Here is a 14,655-nt window from a genome sequence, read left to right as displayed (position 1 = left end):
GGCACCGTGTTTTACCTGGCTGAATTCAGCCAAGCCCTGGCTCGCGGGAAGTCACGGGCGCAGGCGGCACTTTTCCATTGCTGATTGCTGCGAGTTTTGCTCATGTGCCACTACGCCCAGCTCTCTGCTTACGGCCGTCAGCTGGCCCAAAGCCGCTCTGCCGCGGTCTGGCTTGTGTCTTTGTCTCCTCGTCTTTCCGACATCCAGACGTGTTTGAATGCAAGAGCGTGCGGCTGGGAGGAAAGACTGCAAGCTGCAAGGAAGAAGGGGGACTGTGGCAACGGCTCCGAAACAGACACCGGGGTCAGGGTGGCTGTTGCCTCGTGTGTTTATGCTGCAAACTGAGTCCAAGTTCTGGCAATGGCTCCGAAACAGACACCGGGGTCAGGGTGGCTGTTGCCTCGTGTGTTTATGCTGCAAACTGAGTCCAAGTTCTGAGTCTGCTTTGAGCCCAACCCCCACCCCCACCCCCCTTCTGTCCACACGACTCAGCTCCTGGGGCCCTGCTCACGGGGTGAATCAAGCAGCAGGGACCCAGCCTGAGCTGCAGATCCGAGTTGGGTTGCAGATCACCAGCAAGCCCCGAAGGTTTGCAAACCAGTGTGGACACTCAAGCCCCATAAGCCAGGAGCCACAGCCCAAAGCCGCAATGCAGCGTAGACGCAGTCTATCTGCCGGTCCCATCCTGGACCTGACAAATAGGGTTCCCGCTAATTTTTTCCACCCATGGGTGGATTAAATCTTGGTCTGTGCCCGAGGCACGTGTGGAGGTGCAACCCCAATAGAAACCCAGGCTACCCACTGGGGGAGCTCCGCTAACCAGCTGGGCAGCTCCTGAATCTCTCCTGGGCGGCCGCCCAAGTGCTCAGCTTACAGGGAGCCCTGGTGGCAAATCAGCTGCACAGCCATGTCAAGTATGAGGCCCTGATCTGCTATCCTCACCCTCAGCAACCAGGGGCTCAGCGCCCGTTGGTGTCCACTGCCTCCTTCACTATTTCCTTCCATCTTTCCCTGTCCAGTGCAGAGTGGCTTCGTTTCTAGAGACGACCTCCACCCCAATCTACTATATCATCCACCCATTCTTGGTGGGGTCTGCCTCTCCTATTCGAGCCGTCCATTATGCCGCCATCTCCTTTCAAAGCGGCTCTAACTGTCCAGTCACCCACAGCATTGGGACGTTCCGCTTGATAGGAGATGGGTTGTAATTTTCTTGCGGTACCCAACTTATCAGCCCAACCCCGATTGCTCGATTGGTGCCCTGGCCCTTGTTTATCTGGCCTATGTCCAAGCCGGCACCTTTTGTCACGTAGTCATACTGGCATCAGTTTTCATTGGTATTGTTGTTTTATGATCAGCGCATCGACGGTCATCTGACCAACCCTCCTCCTCCACCCAGGCTTGGGACTTGCATGGAACCGGTAGAGGTTTCATGGCAGAGCTCCTGATGTGCTAGCATTGGTGTCAGGACTTGAACTTGGATTGCTGTGTGCCCAGAGAGCACCCTGACCTCCGGGCTGCCCAGTCTGTCTCGTTCTGGCCCTGTGACTAATTAATGATTTTACAGAGTGGAACAGCTCTTCCCATCAGATGGAGGCTGTTGCTCCGGCCTTGTGCTGGTGAGGTGCTCCCTGGGGAAATGGGAGATTTTGGCTCAATTCCCTGTTCTCCGTGTTCCTGGTTCTCATTCTAGTGCTCTGCTGAAGATCCAGATAGCCTCGGCATAGCTGGAAAGAGACACGATGGGGACTGAGGGTTAGAGTGGGGAAGTCCGGGTGCTTGGATTCTGTCTCTAGGTCTGTTGGAATGTGCACTCAAGTGGGTCTGAGCAGGGGGCTAGGAGTCAGGACACCTGAGTTCCATTCTTGGCTCTGACGTTGGCTCGCTGATCATAGGCAAGTCAGCGTGCCTCAGTTTCCCTCTTTGTAGAACAGGGATGGCATTGAGCAAGTGGGGCTGGGAATCCAGACTCCTGGGTTCTGTTCCCCAGCATGGCCATACTGGGTTAGACCAAGGGTCTGTGTTGCCCGTCTTCCAACAGCGATCAATGCCAGGTACTTCGAAGGCAATGAACAAAACAAGGCAACTATTGCGTGATGCAGCCCCCGTTTGTCCAAACCCAGCTTCTGCCACTCAGATGTTTAAGGGGACATGGAGGACACAGTCCAGTCCAGCGTTCCCTGTAAGCTGAGCACTTGGGCGACCACCCAGGAGAGGTTCAGGCACCACCCAGCTGATTAGCAGAGCATCCCCAGCCGGCAGCGTGTGTTTCTATTGGTGGTGCACCTCCGCACATGTCTTGGTGTGAATAACAAACTTTATTCCACACACAGATGGCAAAAACTAGAGGCAACATTGGTCCTATTCCCTGAGGATCTGACCCTCAGGTTACAGGGGGTATCACCAAAGGAGGGAGCCTTAGGCTGTGTGCCATGTGAGGTATCAAAGTACCTGGTAGCAGTAGTAGGTTGGTATCCTGTCTCTGCATCAGCTGCTCAAGGGAGAGGTGAGACACACACTTCACCTGTGGGCTTCACCTATCCCAGGGGAGCATCCTAACCTCTAGCCTATTGCCTGTTCCTGGCTGGAGTGCTCGCTCGCTCGCTCGCTCTTCCTTCTGTTAGTTGTTATCTTTAGTGAGTTATTTCCAAAGGTCTCAGTTTGCTCCAGAGTGAAATAAAAACAAATTCTAAACCTTGGAATTCCCACCCCCCATGTTTTCCAGCCAGACCCAGATTACCTTTACCACGATAGTGTCACCACTCCAGACAGGTGAACAAGTAGAAGTCTGGAAAAGGTTCTGCTTCCCTCCCTGCAAGGGAGAGGAGTTCGGTAGTTTATTTAGGTTATCAAAAGAACACCTTGGTCATGGGGAATAAGCATCCACAAGGGGACATCTCTTGTGTAAAAGGCTTGTTAACTTACTAGACAAGCAATAACAAGATGCAGTGACTGGAGACTGAAGCTAGAGAAATCCAGACTATAAATAAGACTTGAGTTGTGAACAGGAAAAGGTGCTAAACCTGGAAACAGCTGACCGAAGGGCAGCAGTGAATTCTCCACCATTTGGGGGACTTACACTGAACTTAGACAACAAGAAGTCCTGTGGTACCTTATAGACTAACAGATCTTTTGGAGCATGAGCTTTCGTGGGCAAAGACCTGTTTCGTCAGAGGCAACAAAAGCTTATGCCTATGCCCATGAAAGCTGATGCTCCAAGATATCTGTTAGTCTATAAGATGCCACAGGACTTCTTGTTGTTTTTGAAGGTATAGACTAACTCAGCTACCTCTCTGGTACTTGAAATCAGACAGTTTTCTTAAATCCTGCTTTAGCTCAGCCACAAGATATGGGCTGGAAATGGTTTGAACCCGGTTTGCTGTATCCCCCGTGGCCTCCCTGCCCTGGGCCTGGGTTATACGGACTGATCAAAGTGATGGTTCCTTCTGGGGTTTTCTGAATCACCAGAGTAGAACCTACTTCTCCTTCCCCATCCCCATCACCGCTCCCGGCAGAGGGTCCACCAATCCCAAACCTCCGATCCCAGTCCTCTTTCTGCACAGAGCTTGGCCTTTCTCAGCCTGGCTCTGGGGAGTCCTGTTTGAACCTATCCCCCACTACCATGTCTAGATGCAGCTCTGTTCTGTAATTCATCCCACACGCTCTCCCAGGCCCTCGTTTGAGTTGGGCAGGGGCTGTCTCAGCAAAGCCGCTGCACAGTGCGGAACGAATGTGGATGAGTCCCACACCTGGTTCTCATTTGTGCTTTCTTGGGGAGAACTGAGCAAGCTGTGTTTAGTTTGAAAAGGGATGGGATTGAAGGGCTGGAGGCAGGGAGGTGGTAATCAGGATTCCTTGATTCTGTTCCCAGCTCTGGGAGGGGTGTGGGGTGTGGGGCAGGAGTGAGCAAACTTTTTACATCAGGCTCCACTTTCCCTGGGGAGCCCCCCCCCGCAACCTGTCTACTGGCATCCAAACTGACGCACATCTCGGTTAGGTACATATTAAAAAATAACAACAAAAAACAAGCAAACAAAAAAAAAAACCCTTTCTGCACGTGTACAAAAGTAAGTCTGTAGCATGTGCAAACTTTATTAATCGGTCTGTAAATGTGAACACATGGACCTCAAAACAGGAACAGATTGCAACATTTTTAATGAGATGGTTGAGCCTGAGACCCAGCAGCTGATCTTGCTGTGCGCTCCTTACAAAATTTCACCTCCCCCTCGAGGGGGGTCCACCCCCCACTTTGCACTCCCCGGCCTAGTGGATGAGAAGGGGTGGGGGAGTGGGTACCAGGACTCCTGGCTTCTATTCCTAGCTCTGCAACTGACTCCTGATTGTAAGGAAAGGCCATGTGCCTCAGTTTCCCCATTTGTCAAGCAGGGATCATGCCAAGCAGGAGCACAGAAATGGTTAATTTTTGTATAGTGTTCTGGAGGGGCTTGAATGCCACATCCATAATTATATGTGCAGGCAAGAGGCAAGAAGTGGAACCAGTCAGAAGCGGAGCGAAGACAGCCCAGCTCTATCTTCCAGGGTTCCAGAGCAGGGTGAAATGCAGACAGGACACTCCCTGCATAAAAGGATCGTGGCTATCTCGAACCCCTAAAGAGGTCAGATCCATTTCCCTGAAGCAGTTTGCCTGCTCCTTTCCTTTTAGTCACAAAGTCGGGAGGAAGGTAGGCTAGATTTAGTCCCGTAATGCAAGTTTTTTTAATGTAACTTTCTTTGTTTTTAAAAATTGAGAGCGGAAAGGATTTACATCCTCTCACATGTGGGTTATTGCCAAAGTGGGGATCCTGGGATGTGCAGCATAGTTATGTGCCACTTGACGTATCAGTACCTGGTAGCAGTAGTAGGTTGTTATCTTGTCTGTGCCTCTGCCGCTAGAGGCGGAGATGAGACACACACACTCCGCCTGTGGTTTTCACTGTTTTTTGCTGACCGCCAAGAGTTGTGGAGGCTAGAGACTGGGCTTCCTCCCATCCCGTTCTGCCTCTGGCTTCCTGCTCCCTACCTGCACCTCTTCTGTTCGCCCATCCAGCCTCTTCATATTCTGCATTCCAGCCTGTCTCCTCATCCATGCTGCCTGGCGCCAGCTGGGAGAGCACTCAGAGTGCAGGAGAGACAGTTTCTTTGCTCTTCATTCCACATTACTCCCCTAGCATCTGCGTGGAGCAGTTGCCAGTAGTCCAGTTCAGCCTCTGCAACCCAGGGCGGGAGCACGTTCATGAACCCTGCGTGGCACATGGGGCGGATTCTCATGGGATCAGCAGATGGCACATCCCAGAGCCCAGGGCAGCCCCTCTGCCAGATTTCAAGTCCCTGCCCCAAAGCATGAGGGGACTAGAACTTCTCCACCAATTGGCTGCGATATTTTTTCCCGTCGGAGAACGGCCAAATCGCTGTATTTCCCCAACTTGGTTCTCAAAACCAGCCGACCTGTTTTAGCTGAACTGTTCCAGAAAAATTCAGCCTGCGCCTGACACTCAACATGGAAAAGTTCAACCTCAACAGCTAAGGATATAACTAAGCAAAACCAGGCTCTGAGAAGGGAAACTGTCAGACAACCTTAACCGTTGGTGTTGCTGCTTGAGCTGCCAGTAACACACCCATGCAAACCGCAGACCTCGTGCTCCTAGCTGTTGTATCCCAGGTTGTCTCTTTCAGCTGCATCCTTCACCAGAGGCTGATCATGGCTGCTGGAGGTTTGATCAGGTTGGATTTTTCAAACCTATTTGAGAGTGGGGATTTAGATGTTTGACTGGTGCCGGCACCACATATTACAGAGCTTAGCAGGGTTCCAAAAAGGATTAGCTGTTTATATGCATATTAAGCATGTCTGAGTTGCCTGCTCCCGGGATGAAAATTTACATGAGCTATAAATCCGCCTGCTTCAGGATATAAGCGCAGACTAGCTGGTCATGGTCCTCTCCACTGCCTTGCACCTGCCTCCAAAATACCTGTATTTATCCCTAACTTTGGTCTCAAAAGCAGGTGGCCTGTTTTAGCTGAAACTATCTAGAAAAATTCAGCCTGAGCCTGACACCAAGCATGGGAAAGTTCAGCCTGAACAGGTAAAGTTACAAGGAAGCAAAAACAGGGCCTTAGAATGGAAACTGTCAGACAACCTTAACAATCGGCAGTAGGTGGCTGCGGGAAGGTAGGTTACTGGGTTCGATGGGGCATGGCGGGGATCTGCATTTAAAATCTTTTTCTTGGCATTGCGCGGTTCGCTCTAATTGAGTGACACCTGTTTATACCAGCGCAGAATCTGGCCTCATTGCTCCAATAGAGCGACACCTGTTTATACTAACTAGGGGCTTAGATCCTTAGCTCACATTAGTAACAAAAAGACAATAATTTAGCTTTTACTTTGATAAAAACCCTTGGGGAAAAACCACTTCTTTCTGTGCTATCAGACCTAACCGCTTTGCAGCTGGCATTGGAACTCCTGGGTTCTCAGCTAAGGGAGCGGAGTGGGGTGTAGCAGATTGGACTGGGAAGAATTAGGAGCCAGGATTCACTCCCTGGCTTGGTGTGGGGCGTGGTTAGAAACGTGCATGGTTAGCAGTGGCCTAGTGGTTGGAGCAGTGCGGTTCAGAGCCAGGACGCTGGCTCTGGAAGGAGCGTGGAGTCTAGTGGTTAGAACAGGAGGGCTGGAAGACAGGACTCCTGGGTTCCATTCCTCCCTCTGGGAGAAGTGCATGATTTAAAGGTTACCACCTTGCCCCAGGCAGCCCAGCTCAGAGCAGACCTGGACAACGCAGCAGTTAAAACCTCCACGGCTACCATGGGCTCTGCATGGCTGGATTGTCTGCCTGTCTGGTAAGGGAAAGGTATAGGAAACACAGGGACGATGTGCGCAGGTGGTTTCGGCACAGCCCTTCTCTAGGTACTCACTGGGGTCCCTACATGCAGTGCTGGGTCCCCTTAATGTAGTACAGTCGGGTGCCCAGATATCGTGGCAATGGGCCTGGAGGTAGCAGGGTAAGAACCTGATGGCAACATGGCTGGTGCCACTGGAGAATTTGAAGGGGCAGAGTCCAGTGGCTAAAGCCATCAAGGGCAGGTTCTCCACGGCTCGTTATCTACCCCTGGGAGGACCTAAAAGGGAATTCTGGCCGGGTTTGGGAGCGCTGCCCCCTTCTGGACAGTCCCTGTAACAACCACCTCCCTTCTGGGCCTGCTCTCGCCCCATTCCTGTAACATCTCCGCCCCACCGTTCCTGCTGCTCTTTTCCATCCACGTGTGGAATATTTTTTTATGTGCAGATGTGGACCACCCTCAGAAACACGCGCTGCCGGCGGTGGGCGCGCTGCCCATCATCCGAGCAGCACCTGACTCTCTCCTGGGCAGCCGCCCAAAGTGTTCAGCTTCCAGGGAACCCTGCTGAGCACCCCACAAACTTGAACGTGGGGATCTGCACAGCGCCTCTGTGAGGCAGTGCAGCTAGGCCTGTAGCCCAGATGGGGAAACTGAGGCACATGGAGTCTTGCATCCAAAGTCCCCCAGGGAGGCTGTGGTGAAGTGAGGAATGGCTCGCCGGGTGCAGCGTGTCCCCCGTCAGAGGCTGGAGGCCCTAACGACTGGGCCGTCCTCCCCCCTGCTCTCACCAGCCTTGCATTTCTCAGATGATGCCGAAAGACCTAAAGAAAACAAACCCTTGGCTCCCACCCTCTGGAGTTTTACTGGTTTATGGGGAGGCGTAGTTAGTAAATCTGTCCAGCCCCTCCTTGCAATGGCCGGAGTCCACCCGTGAGACATGTGGAAGCAGAAGGGGGGTGGTTAGGTGCCAGGTGGATAATATGGAGTTGGGGTCAGAAATGTGGGGAACCTTATCAGATGTCCCTGAGTTAAAGTCCTGTGTGGCAGTGGGCATGGGCTCTCTTTAAGGGGGTGAAATGGGGGTGGGAATATCCCCCCCAGTTCCTGCCCCCTTTGTCTGCAGCCCCCTGCATTGTAATTTATTCCTTAATGTCGCTGTTGTGTTAGGAATAATTAATTTTCTCTGGAGCTGGCCTGGTGGTGTTCCCCGCTTCCCAGGAGCTGTGATAAATGAACCCCTGCCATCTCTGAGCTGAAATTGACCCCAGGCAGGGGGAAGGCAGCCGGGCATGAAGCAGAGCGATGGGGGAGGTGGGGTGAGCAGTGTTTGGGTGCCCGACAAGGGGCCGGGGAGCTTTTCCCGCCCCACTGGGAAGGCGAGGGAATAGGAAAGCTGTTGTGGGGCGCGACAGATCTTCCTTCCTCTCCTTTTCCCCACTGGTTTGTTCTCTCGCTCATTGGGTCCTCACTTTTCTTTGTGTCCTTGCTTGTGCTTTCCGTCTGTCGGTCCCTATGTAACCCCGTCTGTCTGTCCCCGCACACCTCTCCTTGGATTTCTTCCAGGGAGGCGGGGGCAGGAGAGCTGGTTCGCAGGCTCCCCAGAACCGAAGGACAGGTGCAGTGAGACTCATGGCGCCTGTTCTTCGCCGGCTTGTCACCCGGCCGCTGTTCGGCTGATGCGTGGGGTGTTCATCGTTGGACCGGATGTGGTGGCAGTGATGGTGCAGGGATCCCAGCTTCATGGCTGCCCAATGTGCTGTGTTTCAGCTGTGGCTTGTCATTTTCCACCAGCTGGAAATAGTTGTGCTGAAACGGGGGGTGGATAAATGGTGTTTTTCGTGACCTCTCTCCTTCTTCCTCCTCCTTTCTCTGTTTCTCGGCGTCTCCCCTCCCCGCATCCCGACTCGCTCTGGCCCATGCTTGGTCAGACTCTGCCACCCTCGCCTCCCCCCCACTGTGCTTCTTGCAGCTCTGGGATCTGTCTGCCTCCTGCTTTCCTGACCTTATAGGGGCAGGGAATGGCCAGAGCAGGTTTTAAAGGGCCCCCTCTCCAGGCCTTGTTTCCCTGGGCGGCTGCCCTCCCCATATCTGGAGCCCTAGGAGGACAGTGGGGTACCCCACGGCAATGGGCCAGGTGATAGCTTCTCCAGCCCTGGAGCTGTCTGCTCCCCCTCTGCCTTGGGGTGAAGGCCCCCCCCCAGCCAAAACTTATGGCTCCCGCAGAGTTTGATTGACAACCCCAAATGGGTCTCATTGTCTCTCCCCACCCATCTGTCTGGAGGTCAAAGGTCACCCGGCAGAGCCTACCCCCCCTTCCCATGTGGGCTGTCTGTGACCGCCCGGAGGTTCAGCCTTCCACTGAATATAAACAGCTGGGGGGCACGCAGAGGCCAATTGCTTTCCCATGGCTGTCTACCGCTGAAGGGAGCTAAGGGGTGATATGCAGCAGTGGCTTGTGGGTGGGGGGTTTTCTACTGGGGGGGGTTGTTCAGTGCCTCGACCACCCCCCCCCCCCCGCCATGTCCCAGGAGGCTCTGTGCCTTGCTAACACCCCACCCATCTCTGGTTTGTTTGTAGGAGGCCCTGCCCGGGCTGATGTGGGAGCTGGAGCAGCAAGTCGGGGGCCTGCGGCTGTACCCTGAAAAGGCCAGCGGGGAGGCGGCTGAGACGGACAGCTGGCCCAGCTCTGGTAGGGATCCCAGCGCTGCGAGGCGGGGTGGGGGTGTCTTGGAGAGGGGGGAGATGCTGCTGATCCCCCACCCACACTCCCCGGTTATCCCGGCAGGGAAGCAGCACCCCCAAAAGTGCCTCCTTCGTCCTGGCTTGCACTGGCTGCCCCCGGGGCTGCTCCCCTTCCTAGCGGAACAGTCGCGATCCCCCTCGTCAGCGGTGATCACGGGGCCAGAACTGTTCCTCTGTTCTCCTTGTGTTCCCTCTACCCTCGCTTGCCCCTTTGCTGCATCTTCCCCCACTCACCAGCTCTCCCCTGCCCCCATCCTTGAGCCGCCTGCCCCAGATTGGGGCTGCTTCTTCCCCTCCCCCATCCCTGGTCCCCCAGTTGGTGGCAGCTCCCCCCAAGACCATGGGCTCCCCTCCACCCAGGTCCATGGCTCCCCGCCCCAGGTCCATGGCTGCCATCTCTTGCAGGTTTCTATGAAGGGGGCTCGTCTGCCATGGCCTCAGACTCGCCGCCCTCTGGCTTCGGGGACTCTTCCGGCTTCCCCTCCGCCTCCGGCTCCTGCTCCCGCATCGGCCAGGCCGAATCTCGCGGCAGCTACGCCAGCGAACGCCCCAAGTCCATGGGTGAGCGATTGCCAGGCTCCTGAGAGACCAGCGTGGGGCTGGGGTCACCCTGCCGAGCTGAGGGGGCATACTGGGGCTGGCAGGGGCAGTGGGTTGGGTTCTGCGGGCACAGGGCTGGATGAGGCTGTGGGTTGAACCCTGGGGGGACAGGAGAGTGGATGGGGCCATGGGTTGGGCCCTGGGGAGCTGGAAGGGGCCACAGGTCAGGTCCTGGCAGGCCTAGGACCAGATGGGGCCACAGGATGGGCCCTGAGGGGACTGTGGGCTGGACAGGGCCATGGGTCAGGTCCTGGAGGGCCAGAGGGTTGAATGGGGACACAAGTCGAGCCCTGAGGAGGACAGGGGGGCTGTGGGTTGAGCCCTGGAGGGATGGGGGTTGTGGGTCGAGCTCTGGCATTGTCGTGGTCACCCTCCCTCCCTCCGTGGGTCTGTCCCTCATGAGGTCCACGTCTCTGTCCTGCAGGCGAGGTGGGCAGCAGCGCGAAGGACGGCGCCGGGCGGGGCATGGTTCCCCGCTCCTACTCAGCCCCCTACTCCAGCGCTCAGGACTACCCCTCCGAGCCGCCCCCGCGCCACCCGCCGCGAGACAGCCTGGAGCCCTTCCTCTACCCCAGCCCCCTCCACGCCGTGGCCATGCAGAACCCGCTGCTCCGGGGCTGCCTCTACGACGCCGTCGCCTTCTCGCCGGGCCTGGCCTACGGGGCGGAGCAGGCCGGGGGGCTGGAGGAGTTTGCGGAGCAGGAGCTGCCCAGTTACCCCGAGGCCGCTCACTGCCACAAGGTGGAGAGCTACATCTCCCAGCTGATCCGCCGGCGCAGCCAGCTGGCACGGGGCGGCAAGCCCAGGACTAGCCTCAACGCCGAGCTGCCCGCCAAGGGGGTGGCCCGCCAGAACAGCCTCTGCAAGAGGCCTTCGGAGCTGCTGCCCCCCCCGGCTGAGCGCAGGCCCCCCCCGGCCATGGAGCGGGGCAGCAGCACCCCCTCGCCCTGCGGCTACGAGGGCGGGGCCGGCGCGGCCACCCGCATCTGGTCGTCCTGGGACGCCGCGGCGGAGAGGACGCTGGCCGCCAAGGGGGCCCCTGAAGGCTACGGCCCCCCCCACGCCGGCCTCAAGAAGCCCCCCAAGCTGCAGGCGCTGGCCCACCTCCGGCTGGCCCCCTCCATGGATCACTATGAGGAGGGGCTGGGTGAAGCCGGGGCCCCCCCCAGAAGTGAGCAGGACCCACCACCCTACGAGGAGAGGGGGGGCCCCCGCCCCCCGCCAGTCTGCAGCGAGGAGGGGGCCTGCCAGATGGTGAAGGCCCAGTACATCCCGGCCCAGCAGCCCCCCCGCGCCCAGCGAGGCGCCAAAAAGAAGCCCCCGCCCCTCACCAAGGGGCGCTCGGTGGAGCTGTCTCCCGAGCGGGCCCCGGCAACCCCCAGGGAGAGGCCCCGGGCGGCGGCACTGCCCAAGAAGTGCCGCTTCAGCGAGGAGGGCGGGGAGGCGCCCGGTGGGCGCCGGGGCAGTGCCAGGAAGGGCTCCCCCCGCAGCAAGAAGGCCGCCCGCTCGCAGTCGGAGAACAGCCTCTTGAACAAGCCGGGTGCCTCAGGCCCCAAGTACCACACAGTGGAGCGGGACGAGGGGGCGCTCAAGCCGGCCCGGCAGCGCCGGCCCCACCCGGCCGGCGGCGGCGGCTACCGGAAGTGGCGCTCGACGGCAGAGATCTGCCAGGAGGAGGCGGGCGGTGGGGAGCCGCGGCGGAGTCGGCGGGCTGGGCGGAGTGGGCCGGGCGCTGCCTCGCCCCCCCGCCATGTGCTGTACGGCTATGCCGGCAGCGACTCGGAGTGCTCGGGTGGGTGGGGCGGCGGGCCCCGGCAGGCGCCCGTGTGCCGGCTGGAGGAGGGCCTGGCCTACGGCGACAGCGAGTCCAGCCTGAGCGAGGGCGGCTCGCCTGCCTTCAGCACCGGCTCCAGCGACACGGACGAGAGCAGCGGGCTGGTCTGGCCCCAGCAGCTCTCGCCCCAGCTGGTGGCCAACGCTGGCCCCGGCCTGGCCGCTGGGCGGCCCAAGGTCTTCGTCAAGATCAAGGCCTCCCATGCCCTGAAGAAGAAGATCATGCGCTTCCGTTCGGGCTCCCTGAAAGTGATGACGACGGTGTGAGACCCTGGCCTGGGGGCGGCTCATCCCCCTTCAAGCCCCCTGCACCCTCGGCGCTCCCTGGCCCACACCTCCAGCCCCCTTGTGCCCCCCTGGCTTGGGGCAGCCTAAACCATCCTGATCTGTGTCTCCTGCCAGTGGGTGCCCCCCATCCCATGGCCTTGGGGGGAGCTGACTCCCCATTTACTCTCTCCAGCTTGGGAGTGTCCCCTGCCTCGTACCCCTCGAGCCTGACCCACCACATCCCCTATCCCCCGGCCTGGGGGAGCTCACCCCCCCCCCCTTCCCGGGAGTACCCTCCCCCAGCCTGGCAATGTAGCCTGACCCAGCCAGATCTATCCACCTCCTGACCTGCCCTAGCCTGGGGGCTCCCTACAGCCCCCTATTCCACCCCCCAGCCTGGCATTATCCCCCCTCACCCCTCCTACCGCTCAACCCTCCTTGCCGTTTGCCTTGGAAGGGGCATGTCACCCCCTGACCCACCCATCCACGTGGGTCTCCTGATCTCCCTTCCCGCTGGTCAGTTCTGCCCCTTGCGCTGCCAGTTGGGGCTGGACGTGTGCCTGGAGGTTTCCTCTCAGGCCGTAATCTTTAATTTAAAGATTCCTTATTAATTCCCGGCGACTCCAGGATAACCCTAGAGGGTTGCTAGCCCTGTCTCCTCCCCCTGTGCCCCACTCCCAGCTCCTCCCCCAAAACCTTCCCTGCCTGGCCCCATACCCACCCCCCAAACTCTGCTGCACTCGGGGCCCTGTGGTAGGAGGTGGATGGCTTCAAGCTCCCAGGCTTGATTTTTCAGCAGAGGTGCAAAATCCACCCTCCAGACAGGATGCCCCAGCAGGCTGGAGGCGCTGGCTGCTGGGTTCCATTGCGGCTGGGCAGCTGGTGCTAAAATTAATTGGGGAGAGAATCTAGCAGGGGAGCTGCACTCGCCTCAGGTTCCTTTCCCCACTGGGGTGTGACGCTGCCAAGCTGAGCCCTGTGCGACAGCCCCCCGCCCTACCTGTGCCAAGTGACGACATGGCTCCAGAGAAACCCTGGTGCGAGGTGCTAGTGCGGAAACCCTCGTGTTGGTGCGTCAGCCCTCTAGCAGTGAAGCCAGGGCACTAGTGAAATCGTAGGAGCCAGGCTGGCGCCCCCGTGCGAGGGAGATTGTGATGCTGCTGCGATCATGCCAGAGCACCCATGTTGGGCTGAGCACCTCGAGTCCATCCGTGAGACACCGTCAGCACGAGTGGACTTGTGCCAATGCCCTGCTGACTAGCACCCAGCTGTGGCACGAGCAGGTGAACAGCAGTTTCTGGGTTAGGCTGGACCTGTCTCTTCCCCAGCCCTGGAGCTCTGTGCCAAGGAGTGGGTGGGAGCCTAGGGCCGGTTACTAAGCAAAGCCAGCCTGTTCCGTTACATCACAACCCTGACGTCAACGCCTGCGCCCGCTGCACAGATAATCGTTAACTGGCCCGCAGGGCCCCGCTTGTGTTACGTGCCTGCCACAACTCCCTGCCCCACTGGGCCAGTGCTTGCAATGTTCCCTGGGTTCCCCGCTTCTTTTTCTTAAATGAGCGTATTTATTATTCTGATTCTGTATGGTAGCTCCTCTGGAGCCTGCACTGTACATAGGTGTCTCCGTGGCAAAGCCCCCGGCTGCTCTCGTATTTCTATATATAATTTCCCCCTCCCCTTGGCCCGGTTTTTGTAAATAAAGATGAGTGTTATTTGTGGAGGTGCTGTTTAAAAGGGCTGAGGCCAGGATGAACGCGCATCCAGGGTTCGGGGGGGTGGGTTGCTGAGAAGTAATGCTTGTTAATAAGGGAACACTCAGGGCCCTGTTGAGCGGCAGGCTGCCAAGACACACGGTGTCTGAGATCAGGGCCCTGTCGGGCCGGGCGCTGCCCAGACACACAGTGACCGAGCTCAGGGCCCCCTTGGGCTAGGCACTGCCCAGCCACTGAGTAACCAAGATGGGGGTCCCAAGTGCTGCACAGATCCAGTAACTGATCGAGGCCCCCCGCCACATTGCATGCAGTGGCGCTTGCTGTGGCACGGAGGTGTGCAGAGCTAGACACGCTGGTGTGGACTGTGGGGAGCAGGCCCCCACACCTCAGGCTGGGTCAGCCATAGTATCTCCAGACACGCACCCTGAGCCTGTGTGTGGCTGGAGAGCTTGGGGATCACACCACTCCCCTATGCCCGGTGTGGATCTATCCCCTTCCCTATGATGGCCGCATCCCACTGCATCCACCAATAGTGAATTTGGAGGGGAGCTTCCAGGCGGCAGTCCTGTCCATGGGCTGCTTGGAGCTCCAAGCAGTCTCTGTAACCAAGGCCCGGCCCAGAGCCCTTTATGAAAACCAGATGCGGGAAGCAGTCAGGAAAACCTTCCTGCCT

At 57.9% G+C, this 14,655-nt stretch overlaps 1 protein-coding gene across 2 annotated transcripts in view; it reads left to right on the top strand.

The window, feature by feature from the left end:
* Window positions 1-13,966, top strand: part of DACT3 (dishevelled binding antagonist of beta catenin 3) — a 33,383-nt gene extending 19,417 nt beyond the window's left edge. Inside the window, exons 1-4 of one of the 2 annotated variants that reach the window (XM_075016472.1) lie at window positions 5,540-5,718; window positions 9,406-9,517; window positions 9,976-10,131; window positions 10,595-13,966. In XM_075016472.1, coding sequence (XP_074872573.1) covers window positions 9,424-9,517; window positions 9,976-10,131; window positions 10,595-12,270 — 1,926 coding nt within the window. In that variant the 5' untranslated portion in view covers window positions 5,540-5,718; window positions 9,406-9,423 and the 3' untranslated portion in view covers window positions 12,271-13,966. Of the gene's footprint in view, window positions 1-5,539; window positions 5,719-9,405; window positions 9,518-9,975; window positions 10,132-10,594 lie in introns of those variants that run through there. The other variant, XM_075016471.1, reaches the window with a different exon arrangement.
* Window positions 13,967-14,655: the final 689 nt, after the last annotated feature.

This window comes from Carettochelys insculpta, chromosome 22 (assembly GCF_033958435.1).
Source record: "Carettochelys insculpta isolate YL-2023 chromosome 22, ASM3395843v1, whole genome shotgun sequence".
NCBI lineage: Eukaryota > Metazoa > Chordata > Testudines > Carettochelyidae > Carettochelys > Carettochelys insculpta.
This window is presented reverse-complemented; position numbering and strand designations above follow the sequence as displayed.